Source organism: Oncorhynchus masou, chromosome 32 (genome assembly GCF_036934945.1).
Source record: "Oncorhynchus masou masou isolate Uvic2021 chromosome 32, UVic_Omas_1.1, whole genome shotgun sequence".
Classification (NCBI taxonomy): domain Eukaryota; kingdom Metazoa; phylum Chordata; class Actinopteri; order Salmoniformes; family Salmonidae; genus Oncorhynchus; species Oncorhynchus masou.
In genome coordinates this window covers 19,683,902-19,693,311 of record NC_088243.1, presented here as the reverse complement: position 1 = coordinate 19,693,311, position 9,410 = coordinate 19,683,902, and the positions used below count along the sequence as shown (strand labels likewise).

At 42.5% G+C, this 9,410-nt stretch overlaps 1 protein-coding gene across 1 annotated transcript; it reads left to right on the top strand.

The window, feature by feature from the left end:
- The first annotated feature begins 3,453 nt into the window (after positions 1-3,453).
- Positions 3,454-5,769, top strand: LOC135525685 (G-protein coupled receptor 135). Its single transcript, XM_064953463.1, has one exon. The coding sequence runs from the start codon at positions 3,478-3,480 to the stop codon at positions 4,840-4,842; it is 1,365 nt and encodes a 454-aa protein (XP_064809535.1). The 5' UTR covers positions 3,454-3,477; the 3' UTR covers positions 4,843-5,769.
- Positions 5,770-9,410: the final 3,641 nt, after the last annotated feature.

Below are 9,410 nucleotides of genomic sequence, written 5' to 3'. Positions count from 1 at the left end.
AAACTAAATAAGCAAAATTGATAATGTACACACTTTAGCCTCATTTACGCCTTGCGCTAACATGTGAGTTTTGTGACCATCTGATCAATATGATCTAATTACTATCTGATCAAAGTTTGTCGAGTCTACACATGATGTTAAAATGTCTCTCTTATCCGTCCACTGTGTCCACATTGTGATCAGATTTCCTGGTGCCTCCCTGTATGCAAAATTTTGAAGATTATTTTCAATATAATGTGAATATATTTATTTTAAGACAATTATTGATGCCATAAGTCAATGGTAGTAGCTGTCAATAAAAAAAAGTATTGATTTGTTTTACAAGCATTTCGCTAAATCTGCAATAACATCTGCTAAACACATGTATGTGACCAATAAAATCTGCACTTGATTGATTTCCAGATGGCTCCCTGACTACCTCCAGAGGTGGTCAGGAAGATCTGATCACAATGTGTCTTAATCGTCTACACCTGTCTAAAAATGTTGGCCCAATCAGAATGTGGACAAGATCAGAACAGAGAATACACGTTAGCACCAGATGTAAATAGGGCTTTTCTTTAACTTCGTAGTCAACTTGGTTTGATCTTCACATTGTTGTATTTTTAGCTGTATATATAGTATTTTTGATGTTTTCAGTATATTTTGAACACTTTCAGACAATGCACATAATCACACAAAAGAATGTGTGACTTTATTTTAAAGGTACCTGATAGACTATTTACAAATTGTGTGTTCACCATTTCTTTATCATTAGTCCCAAATTTATAAACCATTTACGAATCATTAATTAAGTCTTTGTGCAGTCCTTAATCTAAAGTGAGTGCTATTTATACTTTATAAACATTTTATAAATGTTTTGAGTGACCAGTGTAATTTTTCACAAAAAGATGGACATGCCATTGGTAGACATTCCAGCAGTACGTGGTAAAATAATAAGCACACAACACACGTTCAACTAGCTTACTAGCATTTACAAATGTGAGAATAATGATTCATAAATGGTGAACTCACAATTTATAAATGCCTTATAAATGGTTTATTAGGTACCCATAAAATAAAGTGTTAGCAAAGTTAACTCAAGTTAACTGATTAAATCTAACAGCCTCCCTAGAGAGAGAGAGAGATAGAGGCTGACAGACAGACAGACAGACAGACAGACAGACAGACAGACAGACAGACAGACAGACAGACAGACAGACAGACAGACAGACAGACAGACAGACAGACAGAAAGAAAGAAAGAAAGAAAGAAAGAAAGAAAGAAAGAAAGAAAGAAAGAAAGAAAGAAAGAAAGAAAGAAAGAAAGAAATACAAAGCCCTGTGCTACAGAGCGGTGGACCTAAAGAAGAATCCACTCAGCCAGCTGGTTCTGGGGCTCTGTTCACAAACACAAACAGACCCCAGCACAGCAGCACAATTAGACCCAATCAAATAATGACAAAGCAAAAAGATAACTATTTGACACACTGGAAATAATCAAACAAAAAAAACGAGCAAATTCCAATGCTATCTGGCCCTAAACAGAGTACACAGTGGTAGAACACCTGACCACTGTGACTGACCCAAAAAAATAAGAAAATAAACTTTGATTTGATTTGATTTGGGGAGGGCATAACAAAACCTATTCCCCTTAGGAGACTGGAAATATTTGGCATGGGTCCTCAGATCCTCAAAAGGTTCTACAGCTGCACCATTGAGAGCATCCTGACCGGTTGCATCACTGCCTGGCATGGCAACTGCTCTACCTCTGACCGTAAGGCACTACAGAGGGTAGTGCCTACGGCCCAGTTCATCACTGAGGCCAAGCTTCCTGCCATCCAGGACTTCTATACCAGACGGTGTCAGAGGAAGGCCCTAAAAATTGTCATAGACTCCAGCCACCCTAGTCATAGACTGTTCTCTCTGCTGCCACACGGCAAGCGGTACCGGTGCGCCAAGTCTGGTCCAAGAGGCTTCTAAAGAGCTTCTACCCCCAAGCCATAAGACTCCTGAACATCTAATAAAATGGCTACCAAGGCTAGTTGCATCCCCCCCCCCCCCCCCCCCCCCGCTGCTACTCTCTGTTATTATCTATGCATATCCACTTTAATTCCACCTACATGCACATATTACCTCGACTAACCGGTGCCCCCACACATTGACTCTGTACCGGTACCCCCTGTATATAGTCTCGCTATTGTTATTTTACTCCTGCTCTATAATTACTTGTTCCGTTTATTTCTTATTCTTAGTTGCATTTTTTAAACATTATTATTGTTTAGGGGCTTGTAAGTAAGCATTTCACTCTAATGTCTACACCTGTTTTATTCAGCGCATGTGACTAATACAATTTCATTTGATTTTTAAATGTTTTACTTATAAATTGCAGGTTAGTGTTTTGCCATCATGAATATTGTTCTGGAGGCACCTCTTCATTGTGGTCACTAGCTGGCACAGCCACAATGTCATTTCTGGTGGTTAGGCTGTTTTTAAAGCCTAACCCTCACCTTAAACCTTAACCACACATCTTATCCTCATGCCTAACCCTATTAAATTAAGACCAAAAGGGTCACTTTTCTATTCATGAATTTTTACCATATAGACCATTTTTACTTTGCAGCTGGGCTATCTAAGGGGAAATAGCTCAGTTCTACCTCCAGTACAAGACTGCTTATAAATTAATGATATGTACCCATTGATTCTTGAGTAATATAACTTACAAATGCCTCATGAGCTTAGTCAAATTGTCATACACCATCATAAGCTTGTTTTACTCCAATGTTTGTAAACAAGCACTGTATAGCCTCACAAATTGTTAAAACTATAATTGTGATATCATGGATGGTCAGTCCGTAGCTCTGTCTATGAATTTGAGAGTGGTTTAATTTATCTCGTCCCAACCCTCAGCTTTTTGGCGAAACAGTGGCAGGGAAGGAATTGTTATTGTTTCAATCACTGATTGCTGCTTTAATAGTTTGATAGCTATTCAAATAGCAATACAAATGCCTATCCTACAATTAATTGTAATTATATGTAATTATAATGCCTATACCCAATATGAAAATTAAACCTACTTGTAAAATTACAGGTGTCAGTCTGTCTGTTTTAAAGCCTACGTTGGGAGGCCTATAGGTACCTGACCAAATAACTAATCATCCAGAAAGTGCGTAATTGCACAGAAGAAAACCATCACTGATACCATGGCAACGGCTCTAAACGTCACGAAGGGGTGCAATTGTACGCAAGGAAGGCGCGTACTCGGCAATATGAGATTCAGGAATACGGGGATTGAGGTGACCAGGCGAGAACTGCAAACAGTGGCATGGACCCCAGTTTGAATAATGGGGAACATTTTGAGGAACCCATAGAAAGGGGGTTGCAAAGGGGATCTACATGTCTTTAATACGACATATCTAAGCTGCTGCATCAACACAGAGACAACATATTCGTAGAGGGATGAATCTCCTTCCATTCTGTGGAGGCCCCCCATTTGTGTCGGATGGATTTCCCCGTGAACATTGCATTGCTTGGCACCAGCAACTCCACCGCTCCAGACAACACCTCTGGCACAGGTTTAACGCTGGAAATAGTCACCATAGCACCGGTGTTACACAGCTTTTTTACGAAGGCCAGTCATGGAAATCTTACGGGCGGAGGCGACGAAAACCAACAACACATACCCGTGCAGAGCGCGGAGGGAAACTCGGTCCTCCAGGGCATCACGGTGGCAGCTCAAGCCTTGTTGCTCCTGGTTATCTTCCTCCTCTCTAGTTTAGGGAATTCTGCGGTGGTGATTGTCATAATAAAACATCGACAGCTGAGAACCGTTACCAATGCTTTCATCATGTCCCTTTCACTGTCTGATTTCTTGACGGCCGTTCTTTGTTTACCGTTCTCGTTCATGATGCTCTTCAGCAAAGATGGTGTGTGGATGTTTGGAGACCGTTTCTGCGTCGCCAACGGGTTCTTCAACGCATGCTTTGGTATTATTTCCACACTGACAATGACTCTAATTTCCTTTGACCGGTATTATGCCATCGTGAGGCAACCTCAGGAGAAGATAGGCAGGAGGAAGGCCATAACACTGTTGGTGGCAGTGTGGTTAACAGCAGTGTTTTTCTCCATTCCATGGTACCTGGTGATACGAACATCCAAGGATCTAGTCGTCCATAAAAGGGGCTTCTACCACTGTATGTATGTCTTTCACACTGGTACTTCTAGGGTGGGTACCTCTTACAGTATAGCTTTAATAGTGGTGTGTTATCTCCTTCCGTTTGCGCTCATGTGTTTCTGTCATTATAACATATGTAAGACCGTTAGGTTATCAGAAATAAGGGTGCGGCCGGTGACCACTTACGCGTATTTACTCCGGTTTTATAGTGAGATGAGGACGGCCACGACAGTGCTGATTATGATAGTGTTTATCATCTTCTGCTGGGGCCCCTACTGTCTGATGGGTATCATCACCGCCGTGGGAGATTACTCATTCAACCCTGTCATGGACACCGTGGCAATGTGGATGGCATGGGCAAACGGTGCCATAAACCCGCTCATTTACGCAATTAGAAACCCAAACATATCGATGCTTTTAGGCCGAAGCCGAGAAGAGGGATATAGGACTAGAAACATTTCTGCCTACCTATCTACACAAACCCAAAGCAGGGATGTAAGAACCAGGGCCGACCAAATCAGAGACCGGTACGGTGCAAACAACCGTCTGTCTTCATCCAGCCCAGCGAACGGAGGAGAGGTTGCGATGTGGGCTTGTAAAAACCCCGCGGTGTTCTTCTGTAGGGATGCTCAGCCCGATACTCTGTCAGAACCGACGGTGTCAAAAGTTGAAACTGCAGATACAAGTCTATGATCTTCCTTTTATTTTCGAGAAACTTGATGAGTCAAAATGTTGAAGTAATTTAAATATGCCAAAGTTTTGAACAAATAGAGAAATCAGAGGAAAAGTAGACCTAACTGTTAATTAGTGATAAGGGATATAAAAGTCAGTCCTATGAATTGACAACCCGCGTTTGAACACTTTATGCAGTGCCAAGCGCTCTACACACTGATGGAACAGAGTGCACATTTAAAAGCCCAATTTATTTTCAGGCCAATAAAGCAGTGTGATTTATAAAATACTCAAAATGATTAAACATCTCATTTGATTATATGTATTACTTTATGCCTTATCAGATACATGTTTATTGCGCAACCTTTACCACTGGGCGCAGACGTCAGTTCAACGTCTAGTTTTGATTTACATTTGGTTGCGTTGTCAAGTAATGTGAATTCAACAAGAGCCAGTCTTTCGATTCCACTTTGATTTGAGGCATAGTTTATTGCTATAGTATTAAACTGTCAAAAGTGGCACCCCAAACCACTAAATCCCATTGAACTAACCCAAAGGAAAAAGTGGATAATGACGATAGCTGTTTAATTCAGGCTGATTTCCTTTTTGATTTGGGATAGTGCATTTGACCTCATTTCTACTGTATTCAGGGTAGTGGTTAAATATGAAATACTGTGAAGAATTCAGTAATTTAAATAAAGTGTGCGTGCGCTATGATTTGATATTCAAGATGTCAAGTATGGCTGGCCATAGCGATTTGCTAGAACATGAAACAATGCTATGAAAACACAATTTAAATGTGCCTGTATTAAAAAAGGTGTATTTTGAATACCATACTCATTAGTTTGTCCATTTAAAATGTAATAATTGTATTGCTTGCCATAAGAAGCTGCGAGTTCTCAAAATTTGATTTTATTGGTGAGTTGTTAAATCATATTTTAACTTAAATGTATAAAATAAATGTTTTGAAGCATCATATATTTATGTATTGTTCCTTATATGTGACACTGCCAATACAGATCCTGACCTAGGACAGGTGGAGTGGTGAAACAGCAGCTAGATGAATTGTTACCAGAGGTTTTATTAGTGGCAAAGTCATTATTCACAATGCTTTCTGAATAGTATCCAAAGTATTGCAATTCATAGAAGCAGATGTTTCCTCAGAATGTCTTTAAAACATTTCAGAAATCCTTCACTTTCAGACAAGACCAACAGTAAATGGAACCTGTAGAATAGAGACATGGGCGCATTGGCCACTCCTTACTATAACTCAGATGAATACCTGTCTTTGTTGCACAGTTTGGAAAACAGGGTTAAATTACTTTTTAGTCATTCAGCAGATACTCTTATCCAGAGTGACATACAGTTAGTGCATTCATCTTAAAATAGCTAGGTGAGACAATCATATCAAGTACATTTTCCCTGCAAAGTATTTATCAGTGCTAGTGGGGAAAAAGAAAGGGGGCATTGTGAGCATGTTAAGATACTTTTCAAAGAGGTAGTGTTTCAGATGTTTTCGAAAGATGGGCAGACCTGACTTTAGGAGGAAGCTTGTTCCGCCATTGGGGTGCCAGGACAAAGAGCTTAAGGGGTGGGAGGGCCAAGAGACCAGAGGTGGCGGAACGGAGGGCTTGGGTTGGAATGTTGGGTTTGAGCATAGCCTGAAGTGGGGCATTTCCCCTTGCTGCTCCAAAGGCAAAAAACAGAGTCTTGAAGGTTATGCAAGCTTCAAATGGAAGCCAGTGGTGTGTGCAGAGGAACGGGGTGACATGAGAAAACTAGGGAAGGTTGAACACCATGCGGGTTGCAGCCTTCTGGATAAGTTTCAGGGGTTTGATGGCACAAATGGTGAGCACAGCCAACAGAGTTGCAGTGGTCTAGATTAGAGATGACAAGTGCCTGGATTATGACCTGCACCGCTTCCTGTGTGAGTGAAGGTCGTACTCTATGGATGATGTAGAGCATGAACCTCCATCACCGCTTTGATGTTTGCAGAGAATGACAGGGTGTTTTCCAGGGTCACACCAATGTTCTTTGCACTCTGGGAAAGGGACATCGTGGAGTTGTCAACCGTGATGGAGAAGTCTTGGAGTGGGCAGGCCTTCCCTGGGAAGAATAGCAGCTCTGATATTTGAGCTTGAGGTGGTTGAGCTTGAGGTGGTGAGTAGACATACAAGCTGAGATGTCTGCAAGATACGGAGAAATGCATGTCGCCACCTGGGTGTCAGAAGGGGGAAGAGTAGCTGAGTGCCACCCGCAAAGAAACGATAGGAGAGACCATGTGACAGAGCCGAGTGACTTGGTGTAAAGAGAAAAGTGGACCTAGATCCAAGCCCTGTGGGACACCAGTAGTGAGAGCATGTGGTGCAGATGCAGATCCTTTCCACGCCAACTGGTCGGTGCGACCTGCCAGGTAGGATGCAATTCAAGAGTGTGCAGAGCCTGAGACGCTCAACCCTGAGAGGGTGGAAATGAGGATCTGATGGTTAGATCTAGGAGGATGAGAAAAGAGTCAGCTTTGGCAGAGCAGAGAGCGGTCTCAGTTGAGTGAGCTGCCTTGAAGCCTGACTGGTTAGGGTCAAGAAGCTTGTTATGCGAGATAATGAGAGAGTTGGTCAGAGACAGCATGCTCAAGTGTTTTGGAAAGAAAAGGGATACCGGTCTCTAGTTTGACGTCAGAGGCTGTCGAGTGTTGGTTTCTTGCGGGGAGCGTCTCTGGCCATCTTGAAGTCAGAGGGGATGCAGCTAGTGGTCAGGGATGAATTAATGAGGGAAGTGAGAAGGTCTCCAGAGATGGTCTGGAGAAGTGAATGGGGTCAAGTGGGCAGGTTGTTGGGCGGCCGGACATCACTTGTCGCAGGATTTCATCTGGAAAGAGGGGAGAAAGAGGTCAAGGCGTAGGGTAGTTCTGTGGGAGTGGAACTAGTGGACTCAGTAGGCTGAGTGAATGAGGAGCGGATGTAGTCAATCTTTTTTTCAAAGCGGTTGACAAATGTCTGCAGAGAGGGAGGATAATTAAGGAGAGATGAAAAAGTGGAAAAGAGTTTCCCAGGGTTGGAGGCAGAAGATACAAATTTAGAGTGATAGAAGGCAGTTTTAGCAGCAGATAAAGACGGAGATGGTAGATAGAAGGGAGTGGGAGGAGGAGGATAGGTCCTCCGGAGGTTTAATTTCCCTCCATTTCCACTCAACTGCCCACAGCCCTGTTTTGTTAGTGCGTATTGAGTGACTCATCCACGTAGCAAGAGGTGAAGGTTGGGCTGGCCAGGAGGAAAGGGGACAGTGGGAGTCAAAATGAGGCGGAAAGGGAAGAGAGTAGGGTCAAAGAGGCAGAGTCAGGAGAATTTAGCAGAAGGAAGAGAGGATAGAAGAGTAGCGAGAGCAAAGATTGTGGTGGCGCATGACCATCTGCGTAGGGTCTGAGGGTTGGAGGAGAAAAGGAAACAGAGTATTGATCAGAGATCAGTAGGCGTACAGCCATTAGTGAAGTTGAGGTCAAGCTGATTACCTGCCTTGTGTGTGTGAGGTGACTGGGAAAGGGTGAGGTGAAAAGGAGTGGAAACAAAGAGGAAAGAAATGTATTGAAGTCAGGCGTCAGGAAGTGAAAGTCACCCAATAGACAGGTGAGAGGGGGAAAGAAAACTCCACAGGAGAAGTGATTAGCCCTGTGCTACCACCACCATGACCAGTAGCAGTGTTATAGGGTATTCCATGTCTCCATCAGGGTGAGATTAATCTCAGCTTTATTGGCCGTAGATCGGAAGTACCAAACCCTGCCAGAGACTAAGAATTCCACATGGGTTGTGCTCACAGGGTACACTAACTTAGAAGTGTTACAGCCACTGAGTGGGCAGCGAATGTAAAATCTACCGGAAGAGGAGTGAACTGAAAATGGGACACACATACTTGCCAAAAATACAAAAGATCCGAATAAGATATGAAAATAACTAGGTAAGATCCTCAAGTGAGAGAGTGATGTGGAGCCTTCCTCAAACAACTCAGCAGACAGTCTGGTTTGGTAACAATACTGCCTCTTACAGCTGCTGCTGAAGAAACAGGGGAGACTGAAGTACTAGCACTAATTGCCTAGCAGAGGTGAAAGACAACAGCAGTGATTGCCTGGCAGAGGTGGGGGAAAAAACACCCCCTGCAATAAAACACACCCACATATTAGCAAAATTGTTAGACAAATAGGCCTGAAACTAATCCAACAGTCACAAGTAATGAGCAAATCATACAGTTCAAACAGCAATGATTAAGTCGGCTACTAGATAAAAAGACAGCACTTCAATTTCAATTGCTCTAGCAAGATAATACCAAAAGCTACTTATTGAATAAAAAAATATACTTGCTGCTCTTGTAGGAGCTGATGTCCTTCTAAACTATAGATGGCGCACTAAGACTGGGGCCAAGTAATACTCCTTAAATAATCAGGGAAGACAAGTAAGGCCACTCCCTCTTAAAACACCCAACTGTTACCAAGGGTTTTTACACAAATTGGCCTGATACTATTCCAAGTCCACAATGAGTACAAAGCAATCAGACAGACAATGAATAAGGTCAAAGGTAAACTTGGTAAAAGACAGCAC